This window comes from Rana temporaria, chromosome 4, assembly GCF_905171775.1.
Source record: "Rana temporaria chromosome 4, aRanTem1.1, whole genome shotgun sequence".
Lineage (NCBI taxonomy): Eukaryota > Metazoa > Chordata > Amphibia > Anura > Ranidae > Rana > Rana temporaria.
The window spans coordinates 437,575,809-437,601,480 of NC_053492.1; the positions used below are offsets into that span (position 1 = coordinate 437,575,809).

Consider the following 25,672-nt stretch of genomic DNA (forward strand, 5'->3'; position numbering starts at 1 on the left):
ACCAGGAGTCAAGCCGCTCAGAGAGAGGTGAGCTTGATTCTCCTATGGGCAGAGGCGCATGTGCCCTGCATATCGGCAATATTCATTCCAGGAGTGGACAACTTTCAGGCGGACTTCTTAAGCCGCCAGACTCTATGGCCGGGGGAATGGTCTCTGCATCCACAAGTCTTTCAAGCACTCTGCCAAAGATGGGGAGTGCCGGACGTGGATATCATGGCATCGAGACTCAACAAGAAACTAGACAGGTTCATATCCCGCTCAAGGGATCCGATGGCCTGCGGAACCGATGCGTTGGTTTGCCCTTGGCATCAGTTCAAACTTCTTTATGCGTTTCCCCCGCTCCAGTTACTACCCCGCCTGCTGCGCAGGATCCGGGTGGAACACATACCAGTCATCCTGGTAGCTCCAGCATGGCCCAGAAGGGCATGGTACTCACTCATCCTAAAGATGGTAGTGGGAGACCCTTGGACTCTTCCTCTACGGCCAGACCTGCTATCGCAAGGTCCGATCCTCCACCCTGCCTTACGGCATCTAAATTTGACGGCCTGGAAGCTGAATCCCTGATTCTCAGGGGTAGAGGTCTGTCTCAGAAAGTAGTCTCTACCCTAATCAGAGCCAGGAAACCGGTCTCTAGGGTGATTTATTACAGGGTCTGGAAGGCCTATGTAGGCTGGTGTGAGTCCAAGCGATGGCTTTTCTCGCAAATTTACCATCGATAGAGTATTAAGTTTTCTCCAGCTAGGAGTGGATAAAGGATTGGCATTAAGCACAATCAAAGGACAGATTTCTGCTCTGTCAGTGTGGTTTCAGCGGCCGCTGGCCACCCACTCGCTGGTTAAGACCTTCCTTCAAGGGGTCTTACGTATTAGACCTCCAGTTAAATCCCCGCTTTGTCCGTGGGATTTAAATCTTGTTCTGTCAAGTTTACAGAAACAACCGTTTGAGCCGTTGGCTGAAATTCCTTTGGTTCTACTGACAAGGAAGTTAGTATTTTTGGTTGCCATAGTTTCCGCGAGAAGAGTTTCGGAGCTAGCGGCCTTATCCTGTAAGGAACCATATCTTGTTTTTCATAAGGACAGGGTCGTTCTCCGCCCTCATCCTTCCTTCCTACCGAAGGTCATATCCAGTTTTCATTTGAACCAGGATTTGGTATTACCATCCTTCTTCCCTAAACCTACTTCCAGAAAGGAAGGGTTGCTGCATACCTTGGATATTGTCAGGGCCATGAAGGCCTATCTTAAAGCTACAAAGAAGATCCGGAAAACAGATGTGCTGTTCATTCTACCGGAGGGGCCCAAGAAGGGGCAGGCAGCTGCAAAGTCCACCATTTCTAGGTGGATTAAGCAATTAATCACTCAGGCCTACGGCTTGAAAGGGTTGCCTCCTCCAGTATCATTAAAGGCTCATTCTACTAGAGCCATGGGCGCCTCCTGGGCAGCACACCACCAGATCTCTATGGCTCAAGTTTGCAAGGCGGCAACCCGGTCTTCTGTCCACACGTTTACAAAATTCTACAAGTTGGACGTAAGAAGGAATACTGATACTGCCTTCGGGCAGGCAGTGCTGCAGGCTGCAGTTTGAGACCCTCGGATTCCGGGGGCTCCTCTTTTTTGAGTTAAATTTAAAATTTAAAATTATTTTTCTCAACTAAGTTGGATTTATTATGATTTGAGTATATCTCTAAATTAAATCCTTTTGTCTTGGAGATGTTCTCCCTCCCCTCATTGTAAGCATTGCTTTGGGACATCCCATATAGTAATGAATGCCGCTCTGTGTCCCGTGATGTACGATAAAGAAAAAGAGATTTTTAATACAGCTTACCTGTAAAATCTTTTTCTTGGAGTACATCACGGGACACAGAGCTCCCACCCCTCTTTTTTGAGGACCATTTTGGGAGGCATACTGCTTGCTACAAAACTGAGGTACTCCTCCTATGGGAGGGGGTTATATAGGGAGGGGCATTTCCTGTTTGAGATTGCCAGTGTCTACACCTGAAGGTACTCCATATAACCCATATAGTAATGAATGCCGCTCTGTGTCCCGTGATGTACTCCAAGAAAAAGATTTTACAGGTAAGCTGTATTAAAAATCTCTTTTTTATTCAAAAAAAAATCTGTTCCAAATGCCTTGCACCAAGAAGTACTGCAGCAGACTCTGAGTGCCAAAAGATAACATGCCGGGCTTCAAAGAGAAGGATGAAAACTTAATGTGCAGTTATGAAGCCTGCTAGTACAAGACATTGTGCTGTAAAGTTGACATGACATATTATCTCTTTTTGGTTTAGCTCGCCTTGTCTCCATCACCTCGCAACCCCACAGAGCCAATAGCTGTACAGAGCAACCAGCAGATGGCGCTCAAGGTGGAAGGAGTGGTACAGCATGGATCCAAACCTGGTCTATTCCGAAAGATTCAGTCTGTCTGCCTCAATGTCTCTTCTACACTGCAGAGTAAACCAGGCCAGGACTTTAAGGTAAATGTCTTGTCTGCCAACACTGTAATACTGATGTATTCCTTTTTTTTTTTTTTTAAAGGTAAATATTTATTTAGTTTATAAAGTTAAATTATAAAGGCACACAGCATAGCAAACTGAATAAAATCGGCACAAGAAAAAAATTGCAAAGAAGCAGGAGTACAGCAATACATCACTGCCAGATCAGGGTATAAGTGCAGTGCAATTTTAACAATCCAAAATGTTGATAAAATGGCATTTTCCAGAATGTAATAAAAATATAATATTGAAAGTAAGTCCAGAGAGTTGGTGGAAAACAGGTCCCAGAAAGCTTTCACCAGTGATGATACAATCCACAATGGGTGACAGTCCCTCCACCTCCAGTCTTAATATCTACACTCACCTTAAGGCAGTGGTCATCACCCCCATCCTCAGGGCCCACTAACAGGCCAGGTTTGCAAGATAACTGAAATACATGACAGGTGATATCATTTGCTGCTCAGTGATTGCAGTATTCTAGTCTGCATCTCCCCAAGGTAATACATAAAACCTGGCCTGTTAGTGGGCCCTGAGGACAGGGTTGATGACCACTGCCTTAAGGCATGGACTTCTGAATTAACAGGTAGTCATGCAAGCGGATCTCAATAATCAAAGGGAAAAACGGATCATACGCTGCTTTCCAGACTGTTCAATTCTCAGCAGGGACACCAGACCATATATGATAAAAGGAAAGCTCTAAGTGCTCACTGTTTAACCGCCCCGCTGAGGAAGTTCACAGGAACGAAACGTGTACAGGGAGGAGCTGCGTATGACATCACCCGCTGCTGTCTTTCCGAATCAAACAGACTTATGTCTGTAATACATGCTGTATGAAACCGTCTCTAATGTGAGTAGTTTGTGCTTGGATACAATTAAAATTTTAACTGTAAAACAGTGAGCACTTAGATCTTTCTTTTATCATATATGGTCTATCTCTTTGTAACTCAAAACTCTTTCAAATGAATATCTGTAATGGGAGAGATGGAGAGGTGTGTAACCGTCATCTGACCCATTTAGGTGTGTGTGATCTTATCTCCTGTTCTTCGGGTCTAGTCTCAAAAAATGCTGTTTGATCTGTTATAGGGTAGCAGTAATTCACTGTGCAGAAGTTCTAGAAATCATTTTAATTTGTCCATACTGAACATCACTGTGTCTTTTTTTTTTCTAAAATGAAAAAATGCTCATAAATTTTTTTTATACAAACCTCCTATATATCTACTTTTAAAATACCTAAGAACAACGAATGGAAACTTTTGTAACAAATACTGAAAAGATTGACATGAGGCTGACCACAGTCACATATGTATATAGGGCTGAAAAGGGCTTATGATTTCCTTTTAAGAGGGCTGGATGATGTCATCTGTTACCTGCGTTTTATATTACAGCATGACAACAGTTAATCTTATTGTCTCTGTGGTCAGTTATCAGTTCATTCAAATTCAAACTTCCTCTTTTGGTGACTAAATTGGATGGTTTCCACTGGGTATATTTGTATTACTACTTGTCCTTTATATTAAATTACCGGTCATAATTAAAGGAGAAGTACAGCCAAAGCTTGTCTAATACCTGAATTTTACTACTTGTGTCGAAGGAAATGGTTACTACTAGACAAGTGGTGGCCAAAGGTCTGCTTTTAACATCCGTAAGGAATAGATGTGCCAAGAGGAAGGAGCCAGAACTAGAACATGTAACCTCCACGTTGATTGATTTTTATTAAGACTTTTATATCTTCTAAATCAAATGCATTCTTAATTTGGCAGTGCTTTATTTTTGATGTCCTGTGTGCACGATGTCCTGTGTACCCTTCTTCACTGCATCCAAAAATTAAGCAGTTTTGACTCTAATTGAACTTTTAAGGGAGAACATTTTAGGCATATTGCAACATCTGGGTTTTCATGCTGTCCGTTCCTGTAATTGATCCCCCCTCCCCACTTGATAGTAGGTCATAAAGAGCGGAATCTTTCCTGGCCTCAATAAAAATTTTACTGATAATTTCCTCCTCCTGTAAAATGTAGTTGCCTAGAGTAGAGTGATATTAAAGGTGTGTTTTTTTTTTTTTTTTTAAATAACAAACATACATGTTAGAGCTGGTTCACACTCCCGCAGCACGACTTCGGGGGGCGACCAGCAAAACTACTTCTGTATAGAAGTCAATGCAGGTCGCCCCGAGCCGCCCCCGAAGTCGTGCAGGAACCTTTCTTTATCGTACATCACGGGACACAGAGCGGCATTCATTACTATATGGGTTATATGGAGTACCTTCAGGTGTAGACACTGGCAATCTCAAACAGGAAATGCCCCTCCCTATATAACCCCCTCCCATAGGAGGAGTACCTCAGTTTTTACGCCAGTGTCTTAGGTGTTAGTCATGGTTTAGCTTGCCTCCGCATCCTTGGGATTAGGTGAGCTACCGGTTCTGTCCAAAAAAGCCTCAGCGCTAAAGTGGTCAGTAACCGGACCCCAAACCCTTGGGGTATAGCCCATAATGCTTTTCTTTTTAGAGAGCTGGACCCTGGGCCCAGAACTTAGAAACCTTTGGGTACCTAAAGTTTTCTGTTGCCAGGGTGCTATATGGGCCCAGGACAGTGGATCCTTCATAGGAACCCAGGGCCTGAAGGTCTAGACATCCCCACGGAGATGGGGGAAGATTGGGCCTCTTGCTTGGCAAAGTCCTGCGGCATGGAGCAGGTAAGTGAGGGGAAAAACTTGCGGAACTTGGTTCTTAGCAGGTTTTTTTCTGGGGGGTCACAGGGGACATGCCTAAAGTTATGCACTGCATCTGGCAAACTAGTCACATATCATAAAGATAGGATGGCTCTCTATGTATTATTCCCCATAAGATGTGACCTCCCTTGTAGTGTTGGAAAAGCATTGAGTGGGGCCTGTGTTATATAAAAATATATGTGTGTGTCAGAGAGCTTTGCTTACCTGCAGGCCTCCAGGCGATGCTCCATTCAGTCTTCCTCCTCAGAGCCTGCAAGCAGGCAAAACGCTGACCTCCTCGTGTGTTCCAGGCTGCAGGCTGCAGTTTGCTGGAACAGAGAGGTCCCTTCCTCCCAAAATCCCCCCCCCTCCCCCTGTCGGGAGGGGCATTTCCTGTTTGAGATTGCTGGGGGGGGAAGGGCGGGTCAGTGGCTTAAAGGAAGGGGCGGCCCTTCCTTGTTTGTTCCATCAATACTTTGGAACTGAGGAGAAAGACCAGAGCGGCAGCACGGGGCGCCGAGGACACACAGTGGCCAGAAAGGATATTGCAGTCTTCAGAGGACTGTTTTGTCAAGCCTAGAAATAGGCTGTTTCTTTTCCATCTCATAGTTTTTCTTTGCAATACTACTCAGGGGGACAGAATGTTTTTTCTTTCCTGGATTTGAAACAAAAACGAAAAAAAAAAAAAAAAAAAAGTCATCTAGGGGAGAGGAAGCATTTTTTTATCCCCCAAACAGGTGTTTGGACAATTAACTTTTATAGTTCCAAATACCAATAGGTAGCAGGTGTACCTCGGTATTGTACCATGGTATGCCGCTGTTTTCCCTACAGGGAGCCTTGGGGCCATCGGGATCTGGGGCTGGAGCTGACGCGGGTCAGTCCAACCCTAAGATGGTCACGGAGGAGGTATTACTCACCTCTTTAAAAGAGATGCAGAAAAGCATGGGAAAAATGATATCCGCAGCTATGCGGGGCAGTAAGCGGAATAGATCTCCGTCGCCCGAGCGCGGACCCTCAGAAGAGGAGGTCCTTTCCTCAGGGGAATTGGACGACCTCTTGGACACGGACCAAGTAGGTTCAGGGATCGAAGACCCGGATACAGAGGAGTCTGGGGCAGTCTCCCTGAGGGAGAGCTGGTGGATTCAAGGATTGTCGGACTTGGTCCATAGGACATTCAACTTGCCAGTACCAGATCTCCAGGTATCGACGGTTTCAGCTTTGGGCTCACTGAGGGCGCCTCAAAGCAATGCTGTGTTTCCGATCCATCCTCTATTAGAGGGAATTTTGTTCCAAGATTGGAACAAGCCAGATAAGATCTTCTTACCACCTAAAAGGTTCTCTGTCCTATATCCTATGGAAGAAAATTTTTCCAAAAGATGGGCTACTCCTGCAGTGGACGCAGCCATCTCATGTGTTAACAGATCGTTAACATGCCCTGTAGAAAACATACAGGTGTTCAAGGATCCAGTTGATAAGCGCTTGGAAGCACTACTTAAGAACTCCTTCACTACTGCAGGGGCAGTAGTACAGCCAGCTGTGGCTGCGATTGGGGTCGCTCAAGCATTATCGGATCAATTTAAGCAGATGCTTAAACTTATTCCGGCCCAGCAGGCAGAAAATTTTTCGGATGTCCCTAAGGCCATATGTTTTACGGTAGACGCAATCAAGGATTCTATCCAGCAAGCGTCACGTTTATCGTTATCCCTTATCCATATGAGAAGACTCTTATGGTTGAAAAGCTGGGAGGCTGAGCCCCCATGCAAGAAGCTCCTGGTAGGGTTCCCCTTCCATGGAGGACGACTCTTCGGAGAAGACCTAGATAAATACATTCAGACCATTTCAAACGGCAAGAGTACTCTCTTGCCAACTAAGAAGAAGGTTCAGGGACCTGCGTTTAAACGACAGTATTCCCCTGGGCAGGGGCCCTCTAATGCCAAGCAGTATCGACGGCCTCCTGCAAAAGCAAACTTCGGCTTCAACAGCAGATCACAAGGACAGGCTGTTAGAGGCAAAAGGCAGTGGTTTCGCAAACCAGCAAAACCAGCCCCCAAGCCAACCTTATGAAGGGGCGCCCCCACCCACGAAGGTGGGGGGAAGGCTGCGACTCTTTTCAGAGATTTGGGAAGCCAGCATTCCCGACGAGTGGGTACGGTCTTCCGTGGCCACAGGCTACAAATTAGATTTCCTAAGGTTTCCTCCTCCTCATTTCCAGAAGTCGAGGATTCCAAACGATCCGGAAAAGGGAGCCGCATTAAGATCGGCATTAGATCATCTACTTTCCCAGGAAGTAATAGTAGAGGTACCAGTCCTGGAACAGGGGCTGGGTTTCTACTCCAACCTATTCATCATCCCAAAATCCAATGGAGATGTCAGGCCAATTTTGGACCTAAAGATGGTAAATGCATATCTAAAGATCCGCTCATTTCGGATGGAATCCGTGCGGTCAGCAGCTGCCACACTCCAGAAGGACGACTTCATGGCGTCCATAGACATAAAGGATGCCTACCTTCATGTTCCAATTTATCAGCCACATCAAAGATATCTACGCTTCATGGTGGCTTCGCGTCACTTCCAATTCGTGGCGCTTCCCTTCGGGTTGGCTACGGCCCCCCGGGTGTTCACGAAGGTCCTAGCTCCAATCCTAGCCAAACTAAGGATCCAAGGGGTCACGATCCTAGCATACCTGGACGACCTCCTAGTCATAGATCACTCGTCTCCCGGCTTGGAGCGAGCAGTGGCCCTCACGGTCCAATACCTCGAGAGGTTCGGCTGGGTCCTAAATCGAGAAAAGTCAGCTTTCCAGCCCACAAAGCAGTTGGAATATCTCGGCATGAGATTAGACACAGAACAACAAGGAGTGTTCCTACCTCTGAGGAAGGTAAAAACCATCAAGGAATTAATCCTACTGGTTCTAAGCAAGAAAGAACCGACTATTCGCCTATGTATGAGGTTACTAGGCAAGATGGTGGCCACATTCAAGGCGGTACCATACGCCCAGAGCCACACTCGCATCCTACAGGCAGCCATCCTGTCAGCATGGAGCAGAAGGCCACAGGCCTTGGATATCCCGTTGCCGCTCTCATCAAGAGTCCGACAAAGTCTGTGTTGGTGGTTAGACCCTCAGAATCTACTGAAGGGGAGGTCTTTCAGCCCAGTGGCTTGGAAGATAGTGACCACAGACGCCAGCCTGACGGGCTGGGGAGCAATTTTGGATGGTTGCACTCGCCAAGGTACTTGGGCAAAGCCAGAGAAGCAGTTGCCCATCAACATCTTGGAGCTCAGAGCTGCTCGACTAGCCCTCAGGGCTTGGACGTCAAAATTGCAGGGGTTCCCGGTGAGAATTCAATCAGACAATGCCACGGCCGTGGCACACATAAATCACCAAGGGGGAACCAGGAGTCAAGCCGCTCAGAGAGAGGTGAGCTTGATTCTTCTATGGGCAGAGGCTCATGTGCCCTGCATATCGGCAATATTCATTCCAGGAGTGGACAACTTTCAGGCGGACTTCTTAAGCCGCCAGACTCTATGGCCGGGGGAATGGTCTCTGCATCCACTAGTCTTTCAAGCACTCTGCCAAAGATGGGGAGTGCCGGACGTGGATATCATGGCATCGAGACTCAACAAGAAACTAGACAGGTTCATGTCCCGCTCAAGGGATCCGATGGCCTGCGGAACCGATGCGTTGGTTTGCCCTTGGCATCAGTTCAAACTTCTTTATGCGTTTCCCCCGCTCCAGTTACTACCCCGCCTGCTGCGCAGGATCCGGGTGGAGCACATACCAGTCATCCTGGTAGCTCCAGCATGGCCCAGAAGGGCATGGTACTCACTAATCTTAAGGATGGTAGTGGGAGACCCTTGGACTCTTCCTCTACGGCCAGACCTGCTATCGCAAGGTCCGATCCTCCACCCTGCCTTACGGCATCTAAATTTGACGGCCTGGAAGCTGAATCCCTGATTCTCAGGGGTAGAGGTCTGTCTCAGAAAGTAATCTCTACCCTAATCAGAGCCAGGAAACCGGTCTCTAGGGTGATTTATTACAGGGTCTGGAAGGCCTATGTAGGCTGGTGTGAGTCCAAGCGATGGCTTTCTCGCAAATTTACCATCGATAGAGTATTAAGTTTTCTCCAGCTAGGAGTGGATAAAGGATTGGCATTAAGCACAATCAAAGGACAGATTTCTGCTCTGTCAGTGTGGTTTCAGCGGCCGCTGGCCACCCACTCGCTGGTTAAGACCTTCCTTCAAGGGGTCTTACGTATTAGACCTCCAGTTAAATCCCCGCTTTGTCCGTGGGATTTAAATCTTGTTCTGTCAAAGTTTACAGAAACAACCGTTTGAGCCGTTGGCTGATATTCCTTTGGTTCTACTGACAAGGAAGTTAGTATTTTTGGTTGCCATAGTTTCCGCAAGAAGAGTTTCGGAGCTGGCAGCCTTATCCTGTAAGGAACCATATCTTGTTTTTCATAAGGACAGGGTCGTTCTCCGCCCTCATCCTTCCTTCCTTCCGAAGGTCATATCCAGTTTTCATTTGAACCAGGATTTGGTATTACCATCCTTCTTCCCTAAACCTACTTCCAGAAAGGAAGGGTTGCTGCATACCTTGGATATTGTCAGGGCCATGAAGGCCTATCTTAAAGCTACAAAGAAGATCCGGAAGACAGATGTGCTGTTCATTCTACCGGATGGGCCCAAGAAGGGGCAGGCAGCTGCAAAGTCCACCATTTCTAGGTGGATTAAGCAATTAATCACTCAGGCCTACGGCTTGAAAGGGTTGCCTCCTCCAGTATCATTAAAGGCTCATTCTACTAGAGCCATGGGCGCCTCCTGGGCAGCACACCACCAGATCTCTATGGCTCAAGTTTGCAAGGCGGCAACCTGGTCTTCTGTCCACACGTTTACAAAATTCTACAGTTGGACGTAAGAAGGAATACTGATACTGCCTTCGGGCAGGCAGTGCTGCAGGCTGCAGTTTGAGACCCTCGGATTCCGGGGGCTCCTCTTGTTCGAGTTAAATTTAAAAATTTTATTTTTCTCAACTAAGTTGGATTTATTATGATTTGAGTATATCTCTAAATTAAATCCTTTTGTCTTGGAGATGTTCTCCCTCCCCTCATTGTAAGCATTGCTTTGGGACATCCCATATAGTAATGAATGCCGCTCTGTGTCCCGTGATGTACGATAAAGAAAAAGAGATTTTTAATACAGCTTACCTGTAAAATCTTTTTCTTGGAGTACATCACGGGACACAGAGCTCCCACCCCTCTTTTTTGAGGACCATTTTGGGAGGCATACTGCTTGCTACAAAACTGAGGTACTCCTCCTATGGGAGGGGGTTATATAGGGAGGGGCATTTCCTGTTTGAGATTGCCAGTGTCTACACCTGAAGGTACTCCATATAACCCATATAGTAATGAATGCCGCTCTGTGTCCCGTGATGTACTCCAAGAAAAAGATTTTACAGGTAAGCTGTATTAAAAATCTCTTTTTTTCTAAGTCGGAGCGACTTGCGTCGCTCCTATTAGAACGGTTCCATTGCATTGAATGGGACGCGACTCATCAGGCGGCTGAGCCGCCTGACGAGTCGCCCTAGTGGGAACCGGCTCTTATACTTATCTGCTATGTGTAATGGTTTTGCACAGAGCAGCTGGATCCTCTTTTCGGGTCTCTGACCCTCCCCCTTGACCACTGCCCCCAATAGCAAGCCTATTTCTATGGGGGCACTGGTGCGTGCTCGCTCCAGAGCCTCTGTGTGTTTATAATGCTTTGTACACACTATCGGAATTTCCATGGAAAAAAGTCAGATGGAATATTCCGTGTGTGCCCCATCGGATTTATTCCATCAGAAATTCCGACGGACTTAGAAAGAGAACATGTTCTCTTTTTTTCCCATGGAAAATTTGATCGCAAATTCTGTATGGAACTCCGACTGAGAAAAAAACATGCATGCTCAGAACCAAGTCAGCGCATGTTCGGAAGCATCGAACTTCATTTTTATCGGCTCGTTGTAGTGTTATACGTCACCGCGTTTTGGACGGTCGGTATTTGGTGTGACAGTGTGTATGCAAACCAGCTTGAACGCATTTCCGTCAGAAAAATCCATTGGAGTTTATCCCGACGGAAATTGCGATCATGTGTACGGGGCATTAGACACATAGCGCCACAGCTCGGTCCCACTCTCTCCTCATTGGCTCACTGGCTGTGATTGACTGGCTCCCTCTGCTGTCTCTTCCAGTGGGGAGAGAGAGAGACCCAAAACAGCCGAGGCTCCCGTGCACATCGCTGGATTAAGAAGGGGTTCAGGTGAGTATTAGGGGGGCTGTGGGGGAGCAGCACACAGAAGGTTTTATTACCTTCTTGCATAGAATGCATAAAGGTAAAAAACCTTCAGCCATTACAACCACTTTAAAACCTGACTCACTTTTTGCATCTTCCTGGCCAGGCCAATTTTCAGCTTTCAGCGCTGTCATTTTTTGGATGACAATTTCCCGGTCGTACTACAACTGTACCTAAGCTAAATTTTTATCATTTTGTTCCCACGGGTGGAGCTTTTTTTTGGTGGCGTTTGATCACCTCTGCGGTTTAAAAAAAAAACATAAAAAAAAAAACAAAAAAAACAAACATGACTCGCTGGCCCGGATTCACAAAGGAGTTACGACGGCGTATCTCCAGATTGTGAGTGTGAGCGTTGCATCTCTGCACCTGATTCATAGAATCAGATACGCCTCACTGTTGCCGAGATACGAGTGGCGCAAGTCTCTTACACCGTCGTATCTTGGGGTGCATATTTACGCTGGCCGCTAGGGGCGCTTCCGTATATTTCCACTTTGAATATGCAAATGAGCTAGATACGCCGATTCACGAACGTACGTGCGCCCGGCGTATCAAGATATGTTGTTTACGTAAGGCGTCGGACCGGCGTAAAGTTACCCCTCATAAAGCAGGGGTAAGTCATGTTTGGTATGGACGTCGCAAACGTACGAACAGCGTCGTATTTTACGTCGTTTGCGTAAGTCGTCCGTGAATGGGGCTGGGCGTAGGTTACGTTCACGTCGACTAAGCATTGAGCGTGCGTAATTTACTTTGAAAATTCAACGTGATACTGAGCATGTGCCATTCGTAAAGCGCGTCATTTACGTGGGGTCACGAAACATTTACATACAACACGCCCCCTACCAGCCTAGTTTGAATTAGGCGGGCTTACGCCGGCCCATTTACACTACGCCGCCGTAACTTAGAGCGAAAGTCCTTTCTGAATACGGGACCTGCCGCTCTAAGTTACGGCGGCGTAGTGTATCTGAGATACGCTACGCCCGCCTAAAGATAGACGCTTCTTTGAGAATCTGGGCCGCTGTGTTTTATACTTTTGATTTACTGACCCAGAACAATTATGTGGAAAATGAATGGCACAAAGTCAGAAGTAGTAATATGCATCCTTATTTTGGGTTTATGGCTCGTGAAAGGTTTGTTAATATGCCAGGAAGAGGAGCTTTTGAAGCCAGAGGCTCAGCATGACAACCAAGCAAGTAACTATGTTAAGAAGGAAATGACAGCCTCTCTGTCACAGAAAGGTTCTTATAAAAATAATTGCATGGTTGAATATGGTGCTGGTAAAAAGCATTGGCCTCACATATGCTAGTGTCTGAATAAGGAACTGTCTGTGTTCCCTTTATTCTCAATCTGTTTCTAGCGCAGGATGGCGAATTAATATATTACGATGCTGGATACATGCGGTAATAACAGGCTGAGAGTCAGAGGATCACATTATTAGGTCAGGCACAGTATCGGCAATGTTAGTCTTTTATTTATGGCTCTGTTTTGGACATCTGGACTTTTTGATCAGCTGATGTTCTCCTGAATGGTCCAGCGACTCTGCACAGATGGCAGAGCTCAATATTTCTGCTGCAGAAAAAAAAACACATTTGTTATGATCTGCTGCATGAATGGGTAAGATGCTGTTTGCCTGTAGGTGAGTCACAGAGGATCGGCCGAAATGGACAGAGAGCCTTAATGTTCTTTCTGGACGCTAAACAGATGTCAGTAACTGAAGTTCATTCTCCATGGACTTTGAGGACAAACATAATGAGAAAAGGAACGAAATGTAACTCATAGCAGCTAATCAAAAATCAGTGCTTGACCCCCTGCAACTAAACAAACCTGAATTCTGATTGGTTGCTACAAATGATTTTGTAGCTCTAAGGCTGGCCATACAATTCAAATTTTCTTTTACCGTATTTTTATTGAAGATTTTCCAAAACAAAAGAGATTATCAGGCATCAAATAAGACATTTTCAGGTTTCCGTCAATAATGTATACAATATATACAGTGCCTTGGCATTTTTCGTGTTTTGTTGTCTCACAACCTGGAATTAACATGGATTGTTTGAGGATTTGCATCATTTAATTTACAGAACATGCCCACAACTTTGAAGATGTGTTTGCTTCACAAAAAAACAAACAAAAAAAAAATCAACAAATTTGACAAAATAACAGAAAAAGTCAATGTGCATAACTATTCACTCCCCTAAAAGCAATATTTTGTAGAGCCACCTTTTGTGGCTATCGCAGCTCCAAGCAGGCCCGGACTAGCCATAGGGCATACCGGGCATATGCTAGTGGGCCGCAACAGTCCGCGGCGGCCCCCTGGGCCACATGTCACGTCTCCCCCCAGTGTAACATGCAGGGGGTCCAGAACTGTTAGGGGATGTCTGTGTAATGTAAAGGGATCCAGAGGTGCGGTGCTATGTAATATAAAAGGGTCCAGAGGTGCAGGATGCTGTGTCATTTAAAGGGCTACAGAGGTGCAGGGTGCTGTGTAATGTAAAGGGGTCCAGAGGTACAAGGTGCTGGAACCCCACATCCTATCATTAACTGCTGCCGCAAAGCGCCGCCGCTGCTCAGTCTAAAATGCCGGGCCTATTTTTTTGTCCCAGTCCAGGCCTGGTTCCAAGTCACTTTGGATATAATGCAGCATGTCTGAAGTGTATCGCAGCACGCTGCGTTGCAGTGTGTCCCCCTGTAGTGACAGATCCTTTACCATGCAGTAAAACATCTGTCACCGCATATAGTGTGAATTGGCCCTTAAAGAGGAAGTAAACCGCTGTGTATTGTTTTTTTTTTTCTGACCTGCAAAGTAAATGCATAATGTGCTAGTTTTTATGTGAAACTTACCTGCAAACGAAGCGCTCATTGTCACTGCTGGAGGCCGCATCTATCTTAACCGGTCTTCCTTCTGGGACCACAGACTCCGGCTGTGTGACTGGCCAGAGCCGCGTGACTGGCGTGGGAGCCACCTTTCACAGCACAGGACTCTGAAGGAACACCACAGGTGGCTGTCCCTTCAGAGCGCATGCCCTGATGACATAATCGGCTGCATATACAGTAAATATCTCCTAAACGGCGCACGTTTAGGAGATATTTACAGTACCTATAGGTTAGCCTTATTATAGGCAGCCTATAGGAACAATTATTCAATAGCAGTTTACAACCACTTTAAAGTAGTATCTAAAGAAAAAAAATACATTTCAATCTTGCAGAATTGTTTTTTTTTTTTTGTCCAAAAGCTTTATGTATATTTTATCATCTGGTATATTTAATTGGCCATTTTTACAGCAAGAATTATTAGAATACTTTGCAGAATTTCAGTGGACAAATATTGTAGGTGGGCAAGTCTAACCCTACCTTCCCTCTGATTGTTGTATATGATTTCCTTGAACAGCTCTTCTATCTTTAATGTGGCACTTTCTTATTATAAGACGGCATTTCCCTTTAATGTGCATAAATATACATCAGTCTAGTGATTTCCAAATCAGACTGTTACCAGCCTCCAATGATGTGGAGAAGCTTGATTACACATTCATATGTATTGTGAGGTCACAGCTCAATGGCCTTCACAGACCGCTTACGGAGCAACCCCATCACAAGTGCAGGCACAGTGCTGATAGCGCCTTCACCCTCCAGTGCCCCAGGAACATGTCTGGAAGCTGTGTTTATCGGTGGTGGCTTGGCACAGCCATCGCACATCATCTTCCTGACACTGTGGCCAATTTATTTGTTTGGGGTTCTTTCTATACAATTTAACCTTGGCTTTTTATATGTAGCTATCAGAAGAAAAGAAAACAAGGCTTGCTTAGCAGAAGATACTTCTGAAGAATAGAGAATATAAATTCAAAGTCATGACATATTTTGTTACTCTTGATGCCATTATCATTATCCGCACCCCTACAGCTCAGTGTTAACTGTTGCCCTTTGTTGACAGCCCTTTTAAAATGCCTGGCTGGCTAAATATAATTTAAAAGGAAGAAAATAACCGTGCTTGATGCAAAACTAAATTCAAAAGTTTGTGTATCTTAACCACTGCACTTACAATATTGTACACACCAATATTAAACAACTAAAAAGAAAAAGAAAGTGTTGGGCTGTCCCTAATCATATAGTAAAGTGCATATAGCGAAATAAAAAATGTCATGCATGACACATTAAAGAGTTAATATAACAATTCATATAATCAGTGGCATAGTACAAAAAGACATAAGACGGTCCCAATGTTAAGTTAAGCATAATCAGCTTCTTACCAGAAAAACTAGACCTTATCCAGGTCTGCAATCACTTTAGTGAGCTCACCCCTCACTCTTGGTATATAGAATCTTTTTTTTCCAGCTGCCCTCTGATATTATTGTTTAGAGGTAATATTCAAACTCTTCACTATAGATGCTCGGACCGGGTAATATGGAGCATAGTTGTAAAAAGAAGAAACGATTGAGTCTACTCCTAAATGCACAGAAATATACAGGCTTTCAGTATGTACACTTGTCCTGTGCCCCATTGATAATGTCTGTTACGACAAAACCTGCGTCCGGCGGAGGAAATGGTAGCGGTGACGTCAACATGCCCGCTGGGGCGCAGGGCGAGTGCACATACTGAATGGATAACAATACTGGCATTTTTTATAATGTCTAGTGTGCATGAGGCCTCATGCCGCGTACGACCGTTTTTCGGGTTCTAAAAAATTTGTTTTTTTTTTATGTCATTAAAAAAGATCCTGTGTGAGCTTCAGAGCATTTTTCGGGTTCTGAAAAACAGGCAATTTTTTTTTCGAACATGCTCTATTTTTTCACAACGTTTTTAACGTTGTCGTTTTTCGGGTTGTAAAAAATGGTCGTGTGTGGGCTTTGACGACGTGAAAAACCCACGCATGCTCAGAAGCAAGTTATGAGACGGGAGCGCTCTTTCTGGTGAAACTAGCGTGCGTAATGGAGATAGCACATTCATCACGCTGTAACAGACAGAAAGCGTGAATCATCTTTTACGAACACAAAATCAGCTAAAGCAGCCCAAAGGGTGGCTTCATCCGAATGTCACCGCGCTTTGCTAGAGCATTTTTTTTTCATGATCGTGTGTAGGCAAGGCCGATTTAATGATCGGGTTGGAAAAAACTTCGTTTTTTCTAGAGCCTGAAAAACTTTTTTTTTTTTATAACCCGAAAAATTATTGTGTGTACGCGGCATTAGAAGTTGCAGTCTACTACTATGGCTCCCAAGTAAAAAAAAAAAAAAAGTACATTTCAGCTGTTATTGATACAGTGCACACCATCCTTAAACTACTTAAAGTGCTTCTACCATTTCCGACTTGGGGGTCATAAAGGACCATTTCCCTTTTTCACCCAATTTTCTAACCGTTTATTGACAAAGATTGGAAGTGCCCTGATAGGTTGTGTGCTCCCCGTAACCCCCTGCTGGCTCTGACTGGGCAAAATACCTCAACACTGAAAGTAAACTTTCCTCCTCCTCCTTTGCCTTGTTTCTCGCATTGGCCTCCTGTTGGTGAATATGTGTAGGGCACTTTGAAGTGCTGTGACTGGTGGTAAGAGCACTTATCTTCTTCAGTGAAAGACGCCGAATTAGCAGACTACTAAGTCATTTGACTCTGTTTATCAAAAAATGTCCCTTTCATTTCTCCACTCCCTTAACTTCAACGTTGAGACCCTCCAAGCCTGACTCCCTGTTCACTTGCCAAGTCACACAATTCAAGTCTGCACTCTAGTTTCTCAGACAAGCCTTCCTCCGCATGAAGCTGTGCCCCCCACACACTTTTCAGAAAGGGAGATAATATCTGTTGTCCTCTCAGAATACCTGCCGCATCCTTGCTTTCTTCCTGAGAACCTATTGTGTCTTCCCGTGGACTAGAATTCTAGATCTGTTGGCTCTTTTGTACCTTCTAGAGCAAAGTGGGATAGCTCTAGTACCTGCAGTAGAGCAGCCCAAGGGTTTTGCACCAACCTGTTCACTGTCCCAAAACCCAAAAAAGGACATTCACCCTATCCTGGACCTCAAAGTTTGGAATATCTTAATTTTGGTCCACAAATTGTACTGTAGTTAGAATTGACAAGATCTGTCATTGCATACCTTAATTAGGAACTTAGTCTCTTTTTTTGTTTTTGTTTTTTTCATATAAAAGATGCGTACTTGCATGTACCCATCTTTCCAGCACTCAGTTGGGTTTTCTGAGGTTTGCTGTAGGGCCGCTACACCATGGGTGTTCACCATCTGTTGTCTACAGTGTTAGCCCTGTTGCACTCTTCTGGACTGAGCTGTATTTTTACTCCACCTTAAAGGGGTTGTAAAGGTAAATGTTTTTTCACCTTAATGCATCAGACGGTAACACCCCCCCGAACCCCCGTTTTACTTACCTCACCCCTCGCAAAGTCCCGTGCGCGTCCTTGTGATGCTCTTCGGTTCTCAGCCTGGCCGTTGATTGGCAAGGCTGGACGGATTGACAGCAGCGCAGCCATTGACTGGCGCTGCTGTCAATCACATCTGATGACGCGGCACGCCGGGGGCGGGGCCGAGTGATACAGTCGGCGGCTATGCCCGCCGCTGTATTACGGGAGCGCGCCCGCAAAAGCTTTCCACTATGCGAGCTCGCTTGCATGAAGGTGGAAGGCTTTTGCAAGGAAGAGCCGAGACAGCCGCCGAGGAAGACAGGATTCGGGGACAATCTGTGCAAAACGAGCTGCACAATGGAGGTAAGTATGACATGTTTGTAATTTAAAAAAAAAAAAAACATTTTTGCCTTTAGTGTTCATTTTAAGCTGCTATAGGCAGTGGACAGGGTGTAGGTATAAAGTATATGTATTGGATTTATATATTTCATATCCCATACATATATTTTATACCTACACAGGGGTGTTTATATGCTGTGGGTGCAAAGCAAAACTACCCGACATGTAGTGTAGTGATCTGCCAAACCCAACCCAGGTGGACGAACAGGGAAGCGCTGCAAATTCCCCACCACTGTGTGCATTGCTTATGGTTGTGCATTTGTCAGCAAAAATGGGGTTAAAACAGGCGGCAAGAATTGATCAATTGCCTCCTTACCATTCGTCAGTTGCCTCTGAAAAGCGATTCAAAAACAGATTGTGCTTCAGAGGACTGGTAGCTTTAGCTGCACATATAAATATACCCTGGCCCAGATTCAGGTAGAGCCGCGCAATATTTGCGTGGGCAAAGGGCAAAGATTTTGCTCTGCGCCCACGCAAATATTTGGATTTGCCCGCGATTCACGGAGCAGTAGCTCCGTAAATTGCGCCGGGCGCTATGCTAATTAGCCCTGCGTAAGGGCGCCTAATGTAAATGATCCCGCCGGGGGCGGGAATCATTTAAATTAGGCGCGCCGAGCGAACAGCGCATGCTCCGTCGGGAAACTTTCCCGACGTGCATTGCGGCAAATGACGTCGCAAGGACGTCATTTGCTTCTAAGTGAACGTGAATGGCGTCCAGCGCCATTCACGAATCACTTACGTAAACGACGTGAAATTTAAGTTTCACGAGCGGGAAGGGCGGCTATACTTTAGCATTGGCTGCCCCTACTATGAGAAGGGGCAGCCTTACGCTAAAGTCGCCGTACGGAAACTCCGTACCTTGCGTGCGCAGGGCCCGCGCAACTTTTGTGAATCGGTGGTAGTATGCAATTTGCATACTATACGCCGATCACAATGGCCGCGCCCCCTAGCGGCCAACGCAAGAATGCGGCCTGAGATATGAAGGCATAAGGAGGCTTATGCCTGTCATATCCTAGGCTGCAGTCCGCGTAGCGATGTTCCTGAATCAGGGGCATTCCCTACGCGGGAGCAGAACAGCTATTGCGCCGCGCAACCTATGTTTGCGCGGGCGCAACAGCTTCTTGAATCTGGGCCCTTAAGTTTTACATTACAGTTACAGTACAGGTTCTTTTTAAACATGACTAAAAATATAAGGAATTTATCTTAGTAAAGGCTTGTTAAGGCAATGGCCATTGTTTTTGCTGAAATCATTTCTGCTGTGCTTTTGTACTGTATGTTTAGTAATTCATCACCAACCTCTTTCCTGGTTATTTTCAGATGCCTCTGGAAGGTGTAAGGAGTGAGATAGAGCAGAGGGTGGAGCCTCATAATGATTATTTCAGTACACAGTTCTTGTTAAACCTCTCTGTGTTGGGGACACACCAGATCACCGTAGAATCCTCTGTGGTGGACTCCAATGGCGTGCTCTGGAAAACCGGACCCAAGACCACAATCTTCGTCAAATCATTAGAAGATCCATACACTCAGCAGGTACGGCTACAGCAGCAGCAGCAACAGCAGCAGCAACAACCGGTCCAGCAGCCTGCCCAGCAGCCTGTCCAGCAACAGAGAAGCGCTTTTTCCCGATTCTAACATTACTATGAGATGATCTGTTTTATGTCCAACTACGACTGGTTTTGTTATTTTTTTTTATATATAAAATGTCAATAGAAAGTACATATAGTGTGCCTTTTTTGTGTGTGCTTGCAATCCTTTTTCCCCTTTTGACCTGACTACGTATACATTCTATATTAAAGGAAAATGTATGGGTACTTGGTAATGCTAGGACCCAGAAAAAAAAATAATAAAGTGCGCAATTTCCCACTATAAAGCAATACAACTACTTGGGAAAACTTGATTGGGCAAAATCCATGGACTTTAAAGGCACAAGAATACAGATATATAAAATTAAATTCCACCTTTATTGATGCACATTTAAAACACAGGAAATCAGTGGACAGTGAAAATGCATTAAAAACACCCTTAGTAGGACATGATATATACTGTTAAATATTCCTAAACCTGCTGGCTTAAGGTAGCATATAGTATTTCTGCTATAGATGGCTTGACATGTTTCGCAGAAACTGCTTCTTCAGGAGGTTCTTTGGGTGCTGGATAGCTAAAAGGTGTGACAAGTCAGATGCATCTGTGGTTTTGAATAATATGTCAGGGCAAGCAGAGGGGGAAGGAATCCACCCATAAGACACGGCACACATGCAGACAGGGTGCTGCTTGTATTTATAAAGACCTGGGTAAATTTAGTTAGACCCCTTTCACACTGAAGCGCTGCTAAAACAGCCGTTGAAGCCCCGGTCATTTTTTGCGGTGCTTCAACGGCGCTTTTGGTGACACGTTTTGTGGCACGTTCTAATCTTTCAAGGCGCTTTGGAAGCGCTTCCCATTCATTTCAATGCGCTTTTTGCAGCGCTCCAACTGCCTCCCAAAAAGATGTTGCTTGTAGGACTTTTTCTACTGTCCTGCAAGCACACAGCCCCAGTGTGAAAGCACCCATTCAAATTAATGGGAGGCAGTTTTTAGGCGCTATTTTTAGCGCTAAAATACCTGAAAACTGCCTCATGTGAAACGGGTTTAAGAATCGCAAGACTCCCTGAATGGGTAAATACTATATGTATTCAATTACTAATGGGAAGTATGTAGGGCGCAGCATTACATTATTCCATTGGGGGCCAACAAAGATCCATAACTTGTCTTATGTAAATCCACCATTGGGAGGCCCCTAGATCGTCCTCAATACCCAATTCTATTGCTGGTAGTGGTATAGAAAATTCCATGCCTGACATGTTTGCTATTTACTTACCGTAACGTCATCTTTTATATTGTACCTAACAAATTTAGCTGTATTTTTCTTGCTACTACTATAACCTTGCACCAAAGGACAACCCACAATAAATGATCCTGTTTTCTGAGGATGCAGCGATGGCACATATGTGTATGTTTTTTGTCCTCGTAGTAGGGCCCAGAAACAATAGGGCGCATTTTGTTTTTTACCCTGCTTAAAACACACTGATGCTAATTTAAAAAAAAAGAGAAAATCCTCTCCAAAAAAACACTGACCTAGACCAAACCTTGATTTAGATATTTTTTATTATTATTCTTTTATTTTTCTTCTTATTTTATTTCTTTTATTTACACACCTGTTTTTTCTTCTTCCTTCAAGGGAAAAGAGAGATATGATGTATGTCTCTCCTCTATTCACAGAGAGAGAAAACATGGGGATGGGCTTCACAGTGACTGATCACTGTGGTAGCCAATTGGAGGTAATCATGGTGTTCCAGGTCACAATCGTTAGTCCGGGGGTCTCAGTAAGGCCCCTTTCACATTGAGGCGTTTTTCATGCGGTACAGCGCTAAAAATAGCGCTGCTATACCGCATGAAAAAAACCTGCCCTGTAGTGTTCAATGTGAAAGCCCGAAGGCTTTCTCACTGAAGCGGTGCGCTAGCAGGAGCGCTCCAAAAGTCCTGCTAGCCGCATCTTTACTGCGGTGTGTATACCGCGCCTTCCCATTGAAATCAATGGGAAACCGCTGTAATACCGCCCGCAACACGGGCGGTATTAACCCTTTTTCAGCCGCTAGCGGGAGTTAAAACCTCACTGCTAGCGCCCGAATATCGCGGTAAATACGACGGCATAGCCGCGCTACAAATAGCGCGGCTATACCGTCACCGCGGCTCTATCCCCAATGTGAAAGAAGCCTAAGACCCTGTTCTCTGTGTTGGGAGACACACAAATATGAGGCCCCACAGAAAAAAAGCTCCGGCTAGTGAGGCCACATATTTTATGTGAGGTCAGCATCCAGGGGAAAAAATATATATATATATATATATATATACACAATTTACTATATCCCCCTATTCACAGATACTGTTAGATTGGTTAGCAAAAGAATAGCAAGGGATGTTTTCAGCAGCACTGTGGAAATAATTAGCCAGAGGTATGACCCAGCAGTGCACAAGGTCTCTCTTCAGTCCTTTTGGGTCGGAGTGTCACTTTTTAAAGCTGAGCTTCAAGCAATAAATTGAATACATACATAAGAGGGATCTTGCCTGCCAAAGAATATACTGTATATTTCTAGCCAACCAATTATGAGCTTTGCACAATTGTATGAGGCAGCATAGCGAGTCTGATGATTTGACTTTTCTCTGCTGCTTCTCTGGTCACCTTGCTGCCCCCCAGTCTGTTATTTGACAGTAAAGGAACAGCAACAGAGTGATCAGGTCATCTCTCTGCTGGAGACCTGATTAGCCCTAAATGTTCCCACTCAGTCAATCAAATTCAGGTACTTAAAAAGCATGTCTCTGGATTTTACAGCACATAATTGCATTTATCAGGGTTTTTATTATATACAGCGGGTAAAATACGTATTGAACACATAGGTTGAAAAAAGACCATCTACTTCAGCCAATAAAAAAAACATATACACAATCCCATACCCACAGTTGATCCAGAGGAAGGTGAAAAACCCCAACAGAGCATGATCCAAATTGCTACAGCAGGGGAAATAATTCCGCCCTGATCCCCCGAGAGGCAATCCGATATTTTCTGGAACACGTCACCATTTTTCTAGGTAAATATATTTCAATAGGCGCTATTGCCATGAAATTTTTCCCACATGTCGGTAACAATCCATTCAATCCATACATACAAAGAAACCAAAACAAATAAGTTCAGGAATTTGGTTATGTGTACTAAAATGGAATGACACAAGGAAAGGGTATTGAACTCATACTGAAATGTATTTAATACTTTGTACAAAATCCTTTGTTGGTAATGACCGCTTCAAGGCGCCTCCTGTATGGAGAAACAAGTCACGTGCATTGTTCAGGTGTGGTATTGGCCCATTCTTCCACACAAACAGTCTTGAAATCATGAAGGTTCCATGGGACAGTCTCTGATCTTTAGTTCTTTTCAATAGATTTTCTATTGGATACAATTCAGGTTACTAGGCAAGATGGTGGCCACATTCGAGGCGGTACCGTACGCCCAGAGCCACACTCGCATCCTGCAGGCAGCCATCCTGTCAGCATGGAGCAGGAGGCCACAGGCCTTAGATATCCCTTTGCCGCTCTCATCAAGAGTCCGACAAAGTCTATGTTGGTGGTTAGACCCTCAGAATCTACTGAAGGGGAAGTCTTTCAGCCCAGTGGCTTGGAAGATAGTAACCACAGACGCCAGCCTGACAGGCTGGGGAGCAATTTTGGATGGTTGCACTCGCCAAGGCACTTGGGCAAAGCCAGAGAAGCAGTTGCCCATCAACATCTTGGAGCTCAGAGCTGCTCGACTAGCCCTCAGGGCTTGGACGTCCAAGTTGCAGGGGTTCCCGGTGAGAATTCAATCGGACAATGCCACGGCAGTGGCATACATAAATCACCAAGGGGGAACCAAGAGTCAAGCCGCTCAGAGAGAGGTGAGCTTGATTCTCCTATGGGCAGAAGCTCATGTGCCCTGCATATCGGCAATATTCATTCCAGGAGTGGACAACCTTCAGGCGGACTTTTTAAGTCGCCAGACTCTGTTGCCGGGGGAATGGTCTCTACATCCACAGGTCTTTCAGACACTCTGCCAGAGATGGGGAGTGCCGGACGTGGACGTCATGGCAAGGGGCAGGCAGCTGCAAAATCCACCATCTCGAGGTGGATTAAACAGTTAATCACTCAGGCCTACGGCTTGAAAGGGTTGCCTCCTCCGTTATCATTAAAGGCTCATTCTACTAGGGCAGTGATGGCGAACCTTGGCACCCCAGATGTTTTGGAACTACATTTCCCATGATGCTCAACTACACTGCAAAGTGCATGAGCATCATGGGAAATGTAGTTCCAAAACATCTGGGGTGCCAAGGTTCGCCATCACTGTACTAGGGCCATGGGCGCCTCCTGGGCAGCACACCACCAGATCTCTATGGCTCAAGTTTGCAAGGCGGCAACCTGGTCTTCTGTCCACACATTTACAAAATTCTACCAGTTGGACGTAAGAAGGAATACTGATACAGCCTTTGGGCAGGCAGTGCTGCAGGCTGCAGTTTGAGACCCTCGGATTCCGGGGGCTCCCTTTTGAGTTAAATTTAAAATTTAAAATGATTTTTTCTCAACTAAGTTGGATTTATTATGATTTGAGTATATCTCTAAATTAAATCCTTTTGTCTTAGGAAGATGTTCTCCCTCCCCTCATTGTAAGCATTGCTTTGGGACATCCCATATAGTAATGAATATGCCGCTCTGTGTCCCGTGATGTACGATAAAGAAAAAGAGATTTTTAATACAGCTTACCTGTAAAATCTTTTTCTTGGAGTACATCACGGGACACAGAGCTCCCACCCCTCTTTTGGGGACCATTTTGGGAGGCATACTGCTTGCTACAAAACTGAGGTACTCCTCCTATGGAAGGGGGTTATATAGGGAGGGGCACTTCCTGTTTTTGAGATTGCCAGTGTCCATCACCTGAAGGTACTCCATATAACCCATATAGTAATGAATATGCCGCTCTGTGTCCCGTGATGTACTCCAAGAAAAAGATTTTACAGGTAAGCTGTATTAAAAATCTCTTTTTTTCTTCTTCCTTCAAGGGAAAAGAGAGATATGATGTATGTCTCTCCTCTATTCACAGAGAGAGAAAACATGGGGATGGGCTTCACAGTGACTGATCACTGTGGTAGCCAATTGGAGGTAATCATGGTGTTCCAGGTCACAATCGTTAGTCCGGGGCTCTCAGTAAGGCCCCTTTCACATTGAGGCGTTTTTCATGCGGTACAGCGCTAAAAATAGCGCTGCTATACCGCATGAAAAAAACCTGCCCTGTAGTGTTCAATGTGAAAGCCCGAAGGCTTTCTCACTGAAGCGGTGCGCTAGCAGGAGCGCTCCAAAAGTCCTGCTAGCCGCATCTTTACTGCGGTGTGTATACCGCGCCTTCCCATTGAAATCAATGGGAAACCGCTGTAATACCGCCCGCAACACGGGCGGTATTAACCCTTTTTCAGCCGCTAGCGGGAGTTAAAACCTCACTGCTAGCGCCCGAATATCGCGGTAAATACGACGGCATAGCCGCGCTACAAATAGCGCGGCTATACCGTCACCGCGGCTCTATCCCCAATGTGAAAGAAGCCTAAGACCCTGTTCTCTGTGTTGGGAGACACACAAATATGAGGCCCCACAGAAAAAAAGCTCCGGCTAGTGAGGCCACATATTTTATGTGAGGTCAGCATCCAGGGGAAAAAATATATATATATATATATATATATATATACACACAATTTACTATATCCCCCTATTCACAGATACTGTTAGATTGGTTAGCAAAAGAATAGCAAGGGATGTTTTCAGCAGCACTGTGGAAATAATTAGCCAGAGGTATGACCCAGCAGTGCACAAGGTCT

The 25,672-nt window shown here is 45.2% G+C and overlaps 1 protein-coding gene across 1 annotated transcript in view; it reads left to right on the forward strand.

The window, feature by feature from the left end:
• INTS7 (integrator complex subunit 7) overlaps positions 1-21,227 on the forward strand; it is a 94,166-nt gene extending 72,939 nt beyond the window's left edge. Inside the window, exons 19-20 of the mRNA XM_040351479.1 lie at positions 2,285-2,470; positions 19,563-21,227. Coding sequence (XP_040207413.1) covers positions 2,285-2,470; positions 19,563-19,877 — 501 coding nt within the window. The 3' untranslated portion in view covers positions 19,878-21,227. The remainder of the gene's footprint in view (positions 1-2,284; positions 2,471-19,562) is intronic.
• Positions 21,228-25,672: the final 4,445 nt, after the last annotated feature.